Consider the following 17,510-nt stretch of genomic DNA (forward strand, 5'->3'; position numbering starts at 1 on the left):
CATCCCGCTCTCCTGGACGTGCGACCTGGACGACGACTGTGGGGACCGCTCCGACGAGCCCGCCTCGTGTGGTAGGGAACCGCATCTAGAACCTGCAGAACCAGGAACACTCAAACTGTCTGCAGTAGAGCTTAGATCAGGCCCAAACAATCCAGCCCGACGCCACCTGATCCTGAACACGTTCTGTCCGAGCTCAGTCTGGCCCTAACCATTAACTGTATTTATGAGTCCGAGCCCGATTTAAACCCAACATTTTTTTTAATAAGTGGGCTGTTATAACTGACGTTTTCGACTACAATTCCGAGTCGTGTGAATAACAAAAATCTGTTCAGAATGGGGTCTTAATGAATAGTGCGTCAATGAGGAAGCACATACATTTTTCATAAGGATCGTGTATGGACTGAGACATACATTAGGGGAGAGCCCTCATTTCCACCTATGCATTTAGGCTACCTGTTTGGAGCAATGTTTCAACAAAACATGCAACTAGTATAGGGAAACAGGGACATTTCTGCGTAAGATACATCGCATGAGAAGTTGCCTATTATATGGTGGTTTGTGTATTTGTTTACATTTGTATTTGTGTCTGTGTGTATGTGTGTATGGGTGTTTTCCTAACTATGCTGACTATTTTTGCAGCCTACCCTACCTGCTTCCCTCTCACTCAGTTCACCTGTGACAACGGCCGCTGCATCAACATCAACTGGCGCTGTGACAATGGTGAGAGTCCTTTCCTCCTCCTCTTTTTCTCTTCCTCCTTTCTTCTCTACAGTCCTCAGCCTCCCTTCCCTTCATTACCCCTCCATTGATCCCTCTCTTTCTCTCTCTTTATGCATCTCCACTGTAGTATGCGTTGGTGGATTTGTGTGAATAGTCATGCATTGTTATCATACCCTTTGTGTATGCTTTATTCCATTGTTTTGTGTTTTATGTTGTTTTGTGTATGTATGTATGTATGTATGTATGTATGTATGTATGTATGTGTGCATGTATGTATATGAGGCATGTGTCATTGTGCTGGCCGCCTCATTGTCATTGGTCATTGTGTTCCGTGGTCTGGTTTGTAACGTCATGTTTCCTGTGTCCTCCCTCTGTCTTCCGATTGGTTCTGTGTTGCAGAAAAGGATTGTGGGGACGGCTCTGATGAGTTGAATTGTCCGAACCCAACCGGTTAGTGCATAGATCGACATGCACCATATATGAACCATGTCCCCCCAGGAAAGCACGAGCACAGGGATGCCATTGGCTGTTTGAGAGAGTAGGCGTGACATAGGCAGATGAGAGAGATGATTGGCTCTCCGCCAAATGCTGGACTTGAACAGATGCATAGTCATGTTGAGTGTATTCATCATTATAGTGCATTTTGTATTATAATTAATTTTGATATAATATAATTCATGAGAAGACAGCATATAGCAGTTCTGTCATTTTGTACATATTAAAATTGTGAAACAATTGTAAGCATTATAAGACAATTGTTTGCAGACTGCAATCATAAGAACAGTTAAAAAGCAGGCATTTGAGTAAGTCCAGCTTTCCTCTCTCCACAAAAAGGCTGATAGCTAATTGGTTGTGTATGTGAGTGAAAGCTCTCACAACGAATGAGTGTGACACAGCCAATCCCTCCCCCCATGGTGCATGGTCTGATCTATGCAGTTTCTGTGATTTTCATTTTTTATTCCCTCATTGTCTCACTGTTTTATGTGCCATAATGCTTTGTTTACGCATTGCTGATGTTGTTGTTTGTGTTGATACCATGTGTGTGTGAGTGGGTGAAATGAGTGTTTGTTTATGCTGTGTGTGAGTAGTAGAAATGTATGGTGGTCAGCAGAATTCTGACATGAAGATGTACTGGAATGGCCTTTTGGGCCAGTGCCAATTTAGTCAATTCAGAGGCATATACGTACTGTATGTAGGAGGGTGTGTGTGTGTGTGTGTGTGTTTGTGTACAGTATGTGTGTGTTTGTGCACAGTATGTGTGTGTGTACATGTGAGTGTTTGAGTGTATTTGTTTATATGTGAGAATGTGTGGGTGAACATTGTGTTTGTGTGCGAGTGTGGGTGTTTGCTTTTGTGTATGTTTCATTGCAAGTGCATGTGGGTGTGTGTTTGTGTGTCTGCGTGTGTATATATATACAGTGTGTGTGTGTGTGTGTGTGTGTGTGTGTGTGTGTGTGTGTGTGAGAGAGAGAGAGATGGAGTGAGAGATGGAGTGAGAGAATGTATATTGTTTGTATGCTAGTGTATGCTGACCACATACACACACACACACACACTCTCAGACTCACACACACACACACACACACACACACACACACACACACACACATACACATACACACACACACACACACACACACACACACACACACACACACACACGTGTGGTAGCGGAGTCCCTGACTGCGTGTGCCCGGTTGCAGATAACGACTGCGGGGACAACAGTGACGAGGCCGGCTGCAGCCACTCCTGCTCCAGCTCGCAGTTCAAGTGCAACAGCGGACGCTGCATCCCCGACTACTGGACCTGCGACGGGGACAACGACTGCGGCGACTACAGCGACGAGACCCACGCCAACTGCACCAATCAGGGTGAGCGCCTGAACGCCCCCGTCCAATCCAATCACAGAATTCCGACTGCGCTGTCTTGTCTGCGCTCATGCATCTAGCAGTGCCTGATGATCCACTGGCTGATTGCGCTGACCAAGATGATGGTTGTGGCGCAGGCATCTTCAGCTCTCTGTTTGATGACAGATTACAGTGTGAAGAAAATAAGTGGACAGACCTCATACAGACATCTAGATTAAGGACCATGTCCATACACTGGTCATGGACTTGAGAAGATGATTGAGGAGCAGATATTAGTAGTGCTGTGCATGTGGTTGCCATTGCAAATCAGTAAACATACATTTCAAGTTTTTTCTCTCTCACACACCCTCTCTCTCTCTCTATCTCATTTTCTCCCCCTCTCTCTCTTGTTTTCCTCCAGTGACAATGTGCTGGATTGAGTTTGACATGCAGACACTAGTCTGTCTGTGTGATGGTCTAGTTGTTTCTCTGGTTTTCTGTTTCCCTGTCCAGCCTCATCCTCAGGGCTCTCTCACATTCCGAGTCTCTCTCCACCCCGGTCACTTCATAATGGCCACTGTGCCTCTGCGGATGTAGGGTTTATTCAAACCACAATGTTCCCCCCCGAGCAGGTTCTCATCTAATCATATAAAGGTGTTGTGCTTTGGCTCCTCAGGCTCCTGTATCTTTATTGAGCTGCTGCTCTTTCAAACATGCTTACGGCATCAGCAGGTTTAGAGTTACTCTGGGCTTTTGATGTTGTAACTTATTAAAGATGCTCATTAATGAGTAAGATGTTCAGCACATCTGAACTTCTCTCTCACCGACATCTGAACTCTGCTAGTCTCTGAGGCTTTGGCAACTTCTGACTTCTACTGTTGTTGTGTCGCTCTGGTGAAATACACCAGGCATGGTAATGATGGAAGAAATCATGTCCTCCACACTGGAGTCAGGAGTCTCTGTTCTCTTCCAGATTAAAAGAGAAGATGGACACCAATGGCAATAAATAATTTTCACTGTTTACTGGCTTCTCATTGACAGTCATTACATTGGGGCTATAAACCTGCTTTTGATCCAGATTCTTCTGAGTTGTATTAAACTGCAGGTTAAGGAGTAATGTATGATCTGAGTCTGATCTGTAGTTTTTATGTGATCTCATTAGTTCTTAGATCTTAGTTTATAGGTTCTAGTTGGCGCTCATAGAGTAACTTTTTCCTCTGAAATAGATCAAAGTGTCTTGACAGTAAGCTTCATAGCTTGACTAGATTCTATTAAGACAACTTCCTTTAATGATTTCTGGTGGAACTGGAAAAGAGTCATTTGTGTCGACAATTGAAGAATGCCTTGAAACCCTTGGAACGTAGTTCTCATAAACCATCATAATGGCCACACAAAGTTCACGGGGTCATTTCCCACAAAAACATGAACCGATAACAGATCTGGAGAGTATAGTCTCTTTGGATGAATGTGCTTGTCAGATAGCTTGCGCCGTTCCATCGAAACAGAACTGTGCGCCAGTGTAAGTGGTTAGTGAAAAATAGTTCACTTTCTCTTTGAGACATTTTTATTGTTTCTCCATCTTCCTGTCCTTACCTTGCTCTTTCATTTTTTATGGCTCAACAAGTCAGCCTGCCTCTACCCTAATCACTCTCTTATCTTCTCCTCTGTCTTTTGTGAAGTACATTTTTGGGGCTTTTTGCCTTTATTCGAGGACCGTGAAGACTGACAGGATGTGGGTGGGAGAGATACATGGGGTGGGATCGAAATATGACCGCAGGTCTGATGCCAACCTGGGTCAACATGGTATGGGTGCTGTAGCCTGTTGTGCCACTGTGCCCCCCTCTCTTCTCTATCTTAACACTCCTTCACTCATTGTCTACTATCCCTCTCTTTCTTCCTCTCTTTCTCCTGTCTCTGTCTGTCATTTTAACTTGCCTTGGTCTCGGTTGTTTCTCCATTTCTCTATCACTACTTATGCTTTCTGTCTCTCTCTTCTTTCTTTTTTCCTCTTCTCTATCCCTCTCTTGCCCCTCTTCTCTGTCTCTTTATCTTCTCCCTGTTCCTCTTATGCATCTCTGTCTCTCCCTCTGCCCGCTCTCTTCCCTTTCTCAAATTCAGCTTGCTTTATTGGCGTGACAAGGTCACTGGTATTTTTTCTCCTCTTTCACTCTCTCTCTCTCACTCTCTCTCTCTCTCTCTCACTCTCACTCTCTCTCTCTCTGTGATATGACCACTTAGATCTCAAACATCAAAGGCCCTTCTACCCCATCTGTCAACAAAGCTTCCCTAATGCACTACCCTAATGCACATACTGATACGGAATGGTTTTGGACTTGATGTATTAAAGACTTTTTAAAACTCAAAGCCTCTCTCTCTCTCTCTCTTTCCCTCTCTCTCTCTCTTTCTCTTTCCCTCTCTCTCTCTCCCTCGTTCACAGCCACTCGTCCGCCCGGCGGCTGTCACACGGATGAGTACCAGTGTCGTATGGACGGCCTGTGTATCCCCATGCGCTGGCGCTGCGACGGCGACACCGACTGCATGGACCTGAGCGACGAGAAGAACTGCGATGGCGTCACGCACATGTGCGACCCCGCCGTCAAGTTTGGCTGCAGGGACTCCGGTACGTATGGCAGTCCAGGGGAGATGTGGATGTTTTTGTGAGGGGTGAGGTGTTAGTAGTTGTATTATCTGAGAATTGACAAGTTGTTTCAGTTTTTCAGTATCTCTTTGCAAATTGATATAATGTTAGTTATTTCATTATTATCACTCATATCACATTGTTATACATTAGCTAACTTACTAATGCTCATCACAAACCTAGCTTACTGTTTTTTTGCACAACATTGTAATAACATTGAATTGAGATTGCTAGTAGGTTTTAATGCTAGTTTATTTGCTCCTGTAAGTCGATGGTTGTGGAGGCGTTTGGTCAGGTAACCTGCACAGTTGCTGTCGGAGGTACGTTGGCTCACCTTTAACTCTGCGCCCTTTGACCCTTTGTCCAGCGCGTTGCATCAGTAAGGCCTGGGTGTGCGACGGGGACAGCGACTGCGAGGACAACTCGGACGAGGACAACTGCGAGTCGCTCATGTGCAAGATGTCACACCGCGTGTGCGCCAACGACTCCAGCATCTGCCTGCCCAACGAGCGGCTGTGCGACGGGAACGTGGACTGCCCCGACGGCTCCGACGAGAAGCTCTGCGGTACGGCGAGGAAAACGGCCTTTTTTGGAGATTGAAAACAACACGCTTTTCTGAGATTGCCTTTTAATCTAATATCGCAACCACAAAATGGAAAAAAATAAAACATGGCAATAAAAATGTAATTTTTTAAAGTGTATGGTAAATACCTAAACATGAAATATGAAATATAACCCACTCCAAAGATTGGTCTATTATGACATGATGCAGGAAATGGCGTGATCGGATGAAATTGAATCAGCGTTTTACTGATAATATCTGACATTTTAATGTGTCTGTTCCTCTCCCTCTTTTTCTTCCTCCCAAACTCTCTTTCTCTCTCTCTCTCTCTCTCTCTCTCTCTCTCTCACTCCCAAACTCTCCCTCTCCTCCTCAGACCTGTGCCAGCTCTTCAATGGCGGCTGCAGCCACAACTGCACGGTGGCTCCCGGCGAGGGCATCCTGTGCTCGTGCCCGCTGGGCATGGAGCTGGGCAACGACAACAAGACGTGCCAGATGCAGGGCTTCTGCGCCAAGCACCTCAAGTGCAGCCAGCGCTGCTCGCAGGACAAGTTCAGCGTCAAGTGCTCCTGCTACGAGGGCTGGGTCCTGGAACCGGACAAGGAGAGCTGCAAGAGTACCGGTAAGAGAGTTGTGGGACGGGACAGGGATGGGGGGGGACAGGGGGGGTCTCTGGAGCCAGACAAGGCGACCTTCAAGGAGCACTGATGTGTATATGGAGGAAAAGAGGTCGAGGGAGTGGTAGAGATGATAAATGGATTGCCTTTATATAGCGCTTTTTTCAACTCCTGTGAGCACTCAAAGCTTTACAATGTCATGCATTGATGTCTCACATTCGCCCATTTACACACACACACACTCACTGATGGCGGAGGCTGCCGTGCGAGACCTGCTCATCACGCTGGGGTTAATTGTCTTGCTCAAGGACAATTCTGCAGGGTCAGGAGGAGTCGGGCTCGAACCGGCAACTTTCTGAGCCACTGCCACAGCGAGGTAGAGTAAGAGTGAAAGAATGGGATATGGGATGGAGAACAGATGGGTGGAGAAAGAATGTGACAGGAAGGGTGAGGGGAAAGACATGAGGCTTATTTAATTACCAGTAAAAAAGGAAACTGTCAAAGAGAGGAGCGATGGAGCGAGAGGAAGACCGTCGTGGGAGGAGAGGTGCGAGAGGAGCAGGAGATTGAAGTCTACCTTTATGGGTACAGTAAACCAAAAAACTCCTGACTCAGAAGCAGCCATTTACTGAGCAAGAGAAATACAGGCAGCAAGGAGCAGGCAGAAGAAAAGAAAGAATGATGGGAGACAGAGGGAGAGAAAGAAAGAGTGGAGAGAGGCATGAGTAAGGGCGCACCTCAATTTAGGAAGGTGAAGAAAAAAAAAGCCGTGTTAGAAATCAGAGGACGGAGAAGTTGAGCGCTTTGAAAGCAGCGGATGAAAACTGACTGTGGCTGAATGAGAATGAGAAAATACAGCCGTGATTGGGGAGACGAGTAATCAATAGAGGGAGAAAGGGAGCACAATGGATCTCTCTCCAGGGCAGTGTGTGGTGTCATCGAGTTCAACTCGGGTGAGGGAGAAAGAGATGCAACTGAAGACTTTTTTCCATGACAAAGAGACTCAGAAAGAATGGTGTGTGTGTGTGGGGTGGGGGCAGTGATGTAGAGGCTCGGAAAAAAAGATGGAATTTTCCAGAAAACAACAAAAAGAGGAGATGAAACAGACATTGGTAACTGGAGACACGAGACAGCGCACGACTTTCCCAGACCAACCGTGCTCTCTCCAGGAATACTTCTACAGTCCCAATCGCAGGAGCACGCAAGCGGGAGAGGAGAGCGGAGATTGATGACAGGGGAGGGGTGGGAATCAGAGACCGCGGTCTCGGCGTTCGGGATTATAGGTGACAACCGTGACGGAACTCCGAAGCCACGCCATCGCACTTCCAAATCCCAGCAGAGCCTCAACAAATCTGTTTGCTCTTTCCCCCGCCTCGTCCTCGCTAAGTCCAGCGGTAGCTTGGAGAGGAAATGGTGGTTTCGATCTGGAATGAGAGGGAGTGGAAGAGACAAGAGGGGAGAAGAGACGAGCGAAGGGAACGGGGCGGAGATGGCGGGGGAGTGCGCTGTTTGGCAGGAAATGGTTTGGTTTGGTGTGGTTTGTGAGTGGGCTCGCCATGTGAGTGGACCAAGGCACTACCAGAGATTTGCTTTGGCAGGAAGTCCTGTGGCTTTTTCCCTCCCCCCCTCTCCCTCTTTTCTTTTTTATCAGCGGTCACGTAAACCCACACTGGAAGAATGGAGTGATGACATGAAGGACAGCAGGGTGACTGAAAGAGGAGTGAGAGGAGATATACTGTAGAGAAGGCTGCTGATGAGAAGAGAGAGACCACAGCACATACAGTACACAGAGAGAGAGAGAGAGCGAGAGAGAGAGTGAGAGGGAAGGGAGAGAATAAACTACTGTAGATATAAAGAGATTTGTGTGTGTGATGTGTTTATTTGTGTATGCGTGTGTGTCTATATACATAGAGAGAGAGAGATTTATATTAGATGTTAAAACATTTAAGAGACCACTGCAGATTTCCCTGATGGCCTATGATTGCGGAGTGACATTCAAATGAGTTGACAGTCAGATTCAAATTTGCAGTGGTCTGTTAGGTTTGAATATGACCGTCAACAATGTCTCTCAGCAACTGCAGGATCAGAAACATGTGCAGTGGTCTCTTATTTTTTTCCAGAACCACACACACACACACACACACACACACACACACACACACACACACATATATACTGTACATACTGTACACTAGGGGAAGAGAGAAGAAGGCATGTAGGCACCAGGAGAAGAGAGACAAAGCCCCTGTCAGCCATTGAATGAGTCAGTGAGAGATGGGACCAGCATGACTGCAGAGACATCTTCTAGAAAGAACTCTGAAAGAGGAGGGAGGCGGCGGCTGAATGCCAGAGAAGACTAACGGAAGAGAAAGGAATAGGTGGAGGAGACAGAAACATCACACCTTCTTGGGATGAGCAGCTACCACGCTGTGAACACATCACTTTTCGTCTCCGTTTTTCAGCCACAGTCCATCCACCCCTCCTTCCTCCCTCCCCATCCTTTGCTCTCTCTCTCTCCTCCCTTTCTCCCTCCCCATCCCTCGCTCTCTCTCCCTCTCCCTCTCCCCCTCCCTCCCTCCTTCCCGTGGCAACATCTCGCCGCGTCACTCAAACCAGCGCCTGCTTGCCGGAGATAAGCCCGTCCTGGACAGCCAGCGTAAATCCTCATTAGCGCGGGATTAAAAAAACGCTAACTTCAACCTGGCCATTATCTTATTTCATTAAGAGGTGAACAAATGTGCTGCGTTTGACTTTATTACCGGCTGCAAATGAAGGAGTCCCTTCATATTTCAGTTCGACTCCCACTCACCCGCCACAGGGGGAAAAAATGGCTCCGAGCAGACTTATATATGTTCTGTGAAATTATCATGTTTAAAAAGGATGTTGGCGGCAATTAATCACATCCACTGGTAAACCATGGAAATCTGCCATGGGCCATTCTAGGCAGTGTGACGTGTGTGTGTGTGTGTATGTGTGTGTGTGTGTGTGTGTGTGTGTGTGTGTGTGTGTGTGTGTGTGTGTGTGTGTGTGTGTGTGTGTGTGTGTGTGTGTGTGTAAGCAGAACTGGTTTAATTTTAGAAACACCCCCCCCCCCCCCCACACCCCCCCCCCACACACACACACACACACATGCACTCCTTTAACGCAGGGAGGCGAGTCGTGGCTGGTTTTTCCGGTCATTCCAGAGGTGATCTCTGATGGAATGCATTTCTCCGACCTTGATGGGAGGAAGCTGGGGGTGCGGGGGCGTACGTAGGCTCAGCAGATGTCGGGGCGCTCCCCTGGGGCCCGGGCTTTATTCACGGGGGCCTCTCGGAGAGGGACCGGCGCTGATGAGGGATTGGTTCTGCCCCGCAGCGGTGCAGCTATATGTGGGTCAGGGAGGAGACCGGGCTGGTCTGGACTCTGCTGCTTAGAGCCCTCAAATAGAACGCCAATGTCAGAGCAGAGTTAGTGCTGACATTGGCAGTGATGGGGATGACAAACACGACGACGATTGTGATGATGATAACAGTGATGATGATGACGGTAGAGAAGTTGCCGATGGTGATGATAATGATGGTGATATTATGATCATTAGGATCCTGTCAGTATTGATAGTGAATGATGATGCTGGTGGTGATGATAATGATGACTGTGATAGTGTTTATAGTAATGAGGATGACGGTGGGAATCGCAGTACAGCTGATATTGGGCATAGCCATGTTGTTCATGCTCTGCTCCTCACTCAATAAGATGAAGCCAATGATGGTATAGGGGCATAGGGTTATAGATACAGTTAAGCCCAAAATTATTAGCCCCCCTGAAATTTTGGAACATTACTCTAAAATTCTCCTTAAATTTTTCATCCCTGATCAAATTTTAAAAATCAAACATTCGCCAGTGTTATTATGTAGAATCTGGTGCATTTTGGAGTGTTAATATATTATTAGGAATGCTTAATCTCAAATTGTGTGAAAAGTGGAGTGGTCAAAATGAATAGCCCCCATGTGATTTTTTTGCTTTTAAACGCACACGACCAACCTGTCGCCTTTCAAGCCACACCTTTGCAGTTAGTTAATGTCCAGACAACACCTGAACACCCAACCAGCATTGATTGTTTACCTAAAGACTTCAAGGAACAGGCCTACAGGCACTTGAACACCTGTCTGAGAGGGGACTGCCTTTACAGGCATACTGAAGATAAAGGAAATCTGTCTGGACCTCAGAAAGAACATCATTGAGGCCTATAATATGGAGAAAGGCTATACTGTAATTTCTAGATGCTTCACAGTCTGTAGAACAGCCGTGCAAGGCATCATTACAAAGTACAAAGAGTTCCAAGTTTGTGCATAACAAACCTAAGTGTGGATGAAAATGCTAAATATCTCAATTTAGAGAGAAAAATCATCAGGGATGTTAGCAAGCAACCCTGCACATCCGCCAAAATGATAGTTGCTGACCTTGAGACCTCTGGGGTTAAAGTCTTGAGGAAGACAGTAGCGAGGGATTTTTATTGTGGAGGCCTCCAAGGTTATCGGCTGAGAAAAACCCCTTACTCCAAAGGGGCGCTTCAAAGTCAGACTGAACTTTGCCCATGCACATTTAAAAGCTAAAAATGAGTTTTGGAAAACTGTCCTTTGGTCTGATGACATTAAACTGGAGCTGTTTGGGCACATGGATGTTGCCTATGTTTGGCGAAAAAAGGGAAGGCCTACAACCATAAAAATACAGTTCCCACAGTGAAGCATGGTGGTAGGAGCATCATGTAATGGGGCTGTTTTGCTGTCTCAGGCACAGGGAGCCTTGTTTGGGTGCATGGGATCATGAAAAAGAAAGATTATGTTGACCTTTTGAGGGATAACATCAAGACACCTGCTCTTAGTCTAGGCTTAGGTCACCACCAGCTCCTTCAGCATGATAATAACCCAAAGCATAGTGAAGAGTGGTCTAAAACGCCCTAAAGGATACCAAAATCAAGGTGCTGGAATAGCCTACACAGAGACCAGACCTCAACCCCATTGAGAATCTGTGGCACGTGCTTAAAGCAAGAGTCCATACAAGAAAACCATGCAGTTTGAACGAGCTGGAGCTAAAGAGTGCTTAAGAGATATGTGCCAACCTAGTAAAAGACTATTCAAAGAAGTTGTTGTCAGTTGAAGCAAAGAAAGGCTACACTATTGACTATTAATGGTCTGGGGGCTAATCATTTTGAACATGTCAATTTTTGCTTTTCTTGTCACAAATCAGAGCATGAGTAAACAATGATCATCAAACTTTGTGGGCATACTGTCTTTGCGCTTCTGTAATCATATAAACTAGGCACATTTTTGGAAATGGTAATTTTCATGTATAAACAAAGGATTATGTCTGAATTCATAAGGGGGGCTAATAATTTTGGGCTTAACTGTAAGTTATAGATTATAAAAACATATAGGGCTAAAGATAAGTTATAGAGCACAGTATAATACAGGTAGACACTGTGTGAGGTCATGACTAGCGGGGGCAGGTGGCAGGGCTCACAGTCATGATGCTGAGGAGCCATGTGTGTTCCACTGTCTCAGCTACTGCAGTAGCTCCTAGCTGCTACATCCAACCACAAAGCTGTAGCACCTTGGCTCATGTCAGATGCAACTGGATCCAGATGGTAGTGTTCATGAAGATGATGTTGTCCTCCCCCTCTGTCTCACCCTCCCCACTCAGATCCTTTCAAGCCCTTCATCATCTTCTCCAACCGCCACGAGATCCGGCGCATCGACCTGCACAAGGGCGAGTTCAGCGTGCTGGTGCCGGGCCTGCGGAACACCATCGCCCTGGACTTCCACCTGAAGGAGAACACCCTCTACTGGACCGACGTGGTGGAGGACAAGATCTACCGCGGCAAGCTGTCCGACAACGGAGGTGAGTGAGCTCCACAACAAAGCCCACGGGGGGGGGGGGGGGAGTTGACCTTAAGATTTGGTCAAGACAGTTCAAAGCCAGATATAATGTGGAGCACAGTGGAGCGTTAGTTGTACCACTGCAAAGTAAATCAATATTCAGCAAAAAACGCTTTCTGATTTGATTAATGAACTTAATTGATCCTAATGTGAACTATTACATCTTGATAAGTTAATGACCATTGGTAGATTCCCAGTGTAACTCTCTAGATTCTTGAATTTCCCCTTGGGGATCAATAAAGTATCTATCTATCTATCTATCTAGTTACTTCATTAAAGGTCCAAAGTCTATCAGCCCTCTAGAACCTTGTAAACCTGAACTAGAACCTTCCTGAACGGTTCAGTTCTACCCTCCACCCACCATAGTCCCAACAGATCTCAGTATGGTTTTCCTTCCTCCATAGATGCAGACTGCAACTGCTATTTTTTTTTTTAATCATTTTATCTTGCTGAAGTTATGACCTGGAAAGAAGATACGAGATGATTAAGTTTGCTCATACGAGTAATCATAGCCCCATTTGTTTTGGATTAGGGCTTTCATATTCAGCGGTTACAGAGATTATGCATTTTTACCGCCGCATCATAACTGTATCTCCTTACCAGTGCCGAAATCTGCTACTGCTGAGCGTGTGGATCCCAGCCCCCTGGGAGTGTGAGATAGGCCAATCTCATTCACAGGCATCTCAAAAGACGCCCGTATCAAAGCGAGAGGCATCCAGCAGGGACGTAGAAGAGCTCCAGTGGAGAGCTGCAGGCCCTCTCCTGCTGGATGAATCAAACGAGGCATCAGGCCGGGTAGCAAAAACAAACTCCGCAGCCACAATCATCATACGAGAGAGCCAAGCATATACATTTTTCGAGAAAAAAAAATGAAATAAAAGATCTCGGGGATCGCCTGCTGTTTTTCATCCAAATGTTTCAGCAGAGTGCGCGGTGGAATCTGGCCGTGTTGTTTCCTTTGCAACTTCCCAGCAGGGCGGCTGGCAGAGCGCAGAAAGCATCTGCCGCACATACCCGCGGCCAGGCAAAAGCAATCAATCACCGAGCGCGTGGACATTCTCACGGCACGGCAAAGGCAATCAGTCTAAACTGCAGGGACTGCCTTCAAAAGGATAAAACAATCCATCAAATCAAATCTGTGCAGCAGGCCCGCATTACCCCATCATCACTAAATCACTGTGTGCTGAGTGCCGCGTGAGTGTGTGTGTGTGTGCGCGCACGCGCGACGGTCTAACATAACAACATAATAGCTAGTTTGTTGTGATTAGTCCATTCCCAGTAATTGTGGTTGTAGGATGTTACAGCAGAGAAACACAGTGAGCTAGTTTGTTCTCTGATCCGCCGCATGTTAGCCCTCTCTTGTCATCATGTCCAAACATGTCGTAAATGGGACACAGGTGGGAGTGTGCTGATGGGATGGGTGGAGGGGATGGGATGGGATGGGTGGAGGAGAGGTGGTGCAGACACGTCGGCCCACTTTAATGCCCCACACACACACCTCCTTCTTCTCCATCACAAAACTGCAGCCGTGGACCTGAATGACAAGCGTGGCTAGAGTGTCTCTCTCCTGCCGCCGGTGCTCCCGTTGATCTTATCGTGACGGCCCCCTCGTGACGAGCTGATTCGCGCCGCTGCTTCTGGAAGGTTCTCGCTGAGACCCTTTGACGTCGGAGGCAGCAGCGATCTGATTTGCACAGAGTGCTGATGATAATGACAATGAAGAAATCAAATGTCTAGTTGTCTAGACAGCAGAAATGTCTGTTGTTAGCAGACTGCTGTGAAGAGTGAATAGCCATTAATGGAAAGGTGTGTGTGTGTGTGTGTGTGTGTGTGTGTGTCTGCATGTGTGTGTCTGCATGTGTGTGTCTGCATGTGTGTGTCTGCATGTGTGTGTGTGTGTGGTGTGTGTGTGTTGTGTGAATCAATCAGGTGCTATTGAGCTGCGCGGAGTGGCTGAGAGAAAGCCCAATGCTCAGCAGGGAAGAGCCACTGGAGCAACGCTGCGAATATGAGCCTCATTGTGCTTTCGGTTTGGGGAAATAAACCGGGAATGAAATTCATTCAGTTAGCAAAGTCCCCATAGGAAACAATATGCACAGACCCGCATCTGTGGATTCAATTTGCCTGCCCGGAATTCCAAATTGAATGAGCGTGGGCCCTGCTGTTGGGCTGAGGAGGGGAATGAGACAGGTTGGGCAGCCTAATGTCTCTCCTCGCACGTCAGTGGCGTCGTCGCCTCCAGGCGATGGGACTTTAATTGAACTGTCAACATTTCAAACACTTCATTGAAAGGCCTCAGTTAGCCAGCATATGTTGGCATTTTATCTTGCTCAGCTTGCCGCATCGTTGCACTTATCTCTAGCAAGTCATTTCTGTCTCTGCTTCTCTTTTTCTCTCTCTCCTTCCCTCTCTCTCTTTCTGCTGTCCTCTCACTCCTCTATCTCTTTTGCTGTCTCTGTCTGTCTGTGTCTCTCTTGCGCTCTCTCTCTTTGCCTGTCTGTCGTTCTCTCTCTGTCTCTCTCTCTTTCTCTCTCTCTGCCTTTCTCTCCTTGGACTCATCCCTCCTGTCCTTCCGCAGCCCTGACCAGTTTTGATGTGGTCATCCAGTACGGTCTGGCCACTCCCGAGGGCCTTGCGGTGGACTGGATCGCGGGGAACATCTACTGGGTGGAGAGCAACCTGGACCAGATCGAGGTGGCCAAGCTCAACGGCAGCATGAGGACCACCCTGCTGGCCGGAGAGGTGGAGCACCCCAGGGCCATCGCCCTCGACCCCCGCGAAGGGTAATGGAAGAGTCCAAAAAACAAAAACAAAAAAAGAAATAACACGATTGTCATGGAAACTGATAGGAAAATACACAGCTCCTTAAGTCTCCATAGAAATCTGTTTCAGCTGGCACAATATCAGAGAAGTCTCTTAATGAGAACGTTCTCAGGAGAACCTGGAGTTAGTTCTGGACTTGAGTGGAATAAGGGTGTTCTAGATCCCTCAGCTGCACTATTGCTAGCTGCTGTGCTACAATTGACAGGCAGTTGACTCTCAAGCACTCAGTTTAGGCAAACACTGGACTGGAGCTGAAGTTAACAATGTTAGGCCTCTCTCCAGGATAGGGTTGCAGAGACGGATTGTTTGCCTTCTATTACTTTAGCAATAAATTCCTTGAAAGCTGTAATTCTGCCTTGATCCAATTATCACATTGCCTCTCTGTTTTTCATTTTGTCTGCACTCTCTCTCTCTCTCTCTCTCTCTGTCTTTCTCTCTCTCTGTCTTTCTCCATCACGATCTCTCTCTCTCTCCCACCTCTCAGTATCCTCTTCTGGACGGACTGGGACGCTAGTATGCCACGGATTGAGGCAGCATCCATGAGTGGTGAGGGCCGGCGCTTGGTCCACAAGGAGACAGGAAACGGTGGTTGGCCCAACGGCCTCACCGTCGACTACCTGGAGCGCCGCATCCTGTGGATCGATGCCAGGTCAGACGCTGCAGCAGTGGAGGATTTGGGTGTCAGCCTTGCTCACACAAACACATATGCCATCACAGACAGACAGACTGACAGTCACACACACATACTCTATCTCTCTCACTCACACACACACACACACACACACACACACACACACACACACACACACACACACACGTACACACACACACACACGCGCTATCTCTCTCACACCCAAAAATACACATACACACACACACACACACACACACACATGCTCATACATACATACACACACATGCGCACATGCACACACATGCTCATACATACACACACGCGCGCACAAGCACACACATGCTCATACATACTGTACACACACACACACACACACACAGGCACGTGCTCAAACACACTTTCAATGCTCCCTCTATAAATATCTGTACTCTACTTGAAATAATAAGAGTAATAGCAATATTATTAATACTCAATAGTAATAGGCTGCCTCCCAGCTCTGAGCAGCGCTGGCAAGACACTCTCGGTGTGCTATGGCTCCCATCTCTATCAGTGGAGCCTCAGTGAAGCCCGTCCAGCCCCAGACGAGGCTGTATTTCCTGAGCCGCTCCGCTGCAGGCCCTGGCAGCCGAGGGCCCGTCCGTCGCCTTTTATTAATCAGGCCAGTGTGTGTTTTATGGCTAGATCAGCCCGCCGGCTCAAGCGTTTTACAGTCCCCCTCTAATGAGACGCCAGCTTTAGGGCGTCGTTTGCCAGCCGCGATGGTTCGGTTGTATATCAGACGAGGGACGATGGCCGGCCCAAACGGGCTTCACCACACAGAGCGCCCGGCCTTGTGAACACTTTACATTTTTCTTTTTCCGTTTGTTGGGTTTAGCAGGCGCTTTTTTTTGTTCCGGAACCCGTTACTGTTGAGATTAGTTTTCCATCAAGCTCCTCTTTCCCCCTCCACTCTGTGTGTTCCATAGGTGTGAATCCCACAGTGTTGCTGGTGTTTGCTGGCTAGTGGCTACTAAAATCGTTCTGGTTCCTCTGTCTCCAGGTCCGATGCCATTTACTCGGCCAAGTACGACGGTTCGGGGCTGATCGAGGTGCTGCGGGGCCACGAGTACCTGTCGCACCCGTTCGCCGTCACCATGTACGGGGGAGAGGTCTACTGGACCGACTGGCGCACCAACACGCTGGCCAAGGCCAACAAGTGGACGGGCAACAACGTGACGGTGGTGCAGAGGACCAACACGCAGCCCTTCGACCTGCAGGTGTACCACCCGTCCAGACAGCCCCAGGGTAAGGCACCTCGAATGACCCCTCTCTTAACCTCCCTTCGACCTGCAGGTGTACCACCCGTCCAGACAGCCCCAGGGTAAGGCACACCGGATGACCCCTCTCTCTCTACTGCTCCTTTAGTCATTGTTGATTGTTGATTGTTGATTTGCTTTTTAATCTTCCTGTTTACATTGTTTACATTGTACTGTATGTTGTGTGTGGTGTCTTAAGCTGCTGGGACCTTGAATTTCCCCTTGGGGATCAATTAAGTATCTATCTATCTATCTATCTATCTATCTATCTATCTATCTATCTATCTATCTATCTTAACCTCCTGAGACCCGGGATGTAAATTTGAATGCATTTTTTCATTTCACTCAATTATCTTGGCTTAGTAGGGCTTCATAAACATAAAAAAAAAATTCACCTCTGTACATCAAGTAGTTTTTGAGACAAACAATGTCCTCGTATGAGGACGTTGGGTCTCT

The 17,510-nt window shown here is 47.3% G+C and overlaps 1 protein-coding gene across 1 annotated transcript in view; it reads left to right on the forward strand.

Moving 5' to 3' along the window:
* The window catches only part of LOC134092593 (low-density lipoprotein receptor-related protein 1-like), a 160,608-nt gene that overhangs the window by 88,553 nt on the left and 54,545 nt on the right, over positions 1-17,510 (forward strand). The window contains exons 18-27 of the mRNA XM_062545572.1: positions 1-71; positions 640-720; positions 2,424-2,591; positions 5,005-5,187; positions 5,573-5,770; positions 6,144-6,389; positions 12,067-12,264; positions 14,881-15,085; positions 15,610-15,774; positions 16,799-17,043. The exon at positions 1-71 is cut by the window's left edge and continues 46 nt beyond it. Coding sequence (XP_062401556.1) covers positions 1-71; positions 640-720; positions 2,424-2,591; positions 5,005-5,187; positions 5,573-5,770; positions 6,144-6,389; positions 12,067-12,264; positions 14,881-15,085; positions 15,610-15,774; positions 16,799-17,043 — 1,760 coding nt within the window. The remainder of the gene's footprint in view (positions 72-639; positions 721-2,423; positions 2,592-5,004; positions 5,188-5,572; positions 5,771-6,143; positions 6,390-12,066; positions 12,265-14,880; positions 15,086-15,609; positions 15,775-16,798; positions 17,044-17,510) is intronic.

Source organism: Sardina pilchardus, chromosome 9, assembly GCF_963854185.1.
Source record: "Sardina pilchardus chromosome 9, fSarPil1.1, whole genome shotgun sequence".
Taxonomy (NCBI): domain Eukaryota; kingdom Metazoa; phylum Chordata; class Actinopteri; order Clupeiformes; family Clupeidae; genus Sardina; species Sardina pilchardus.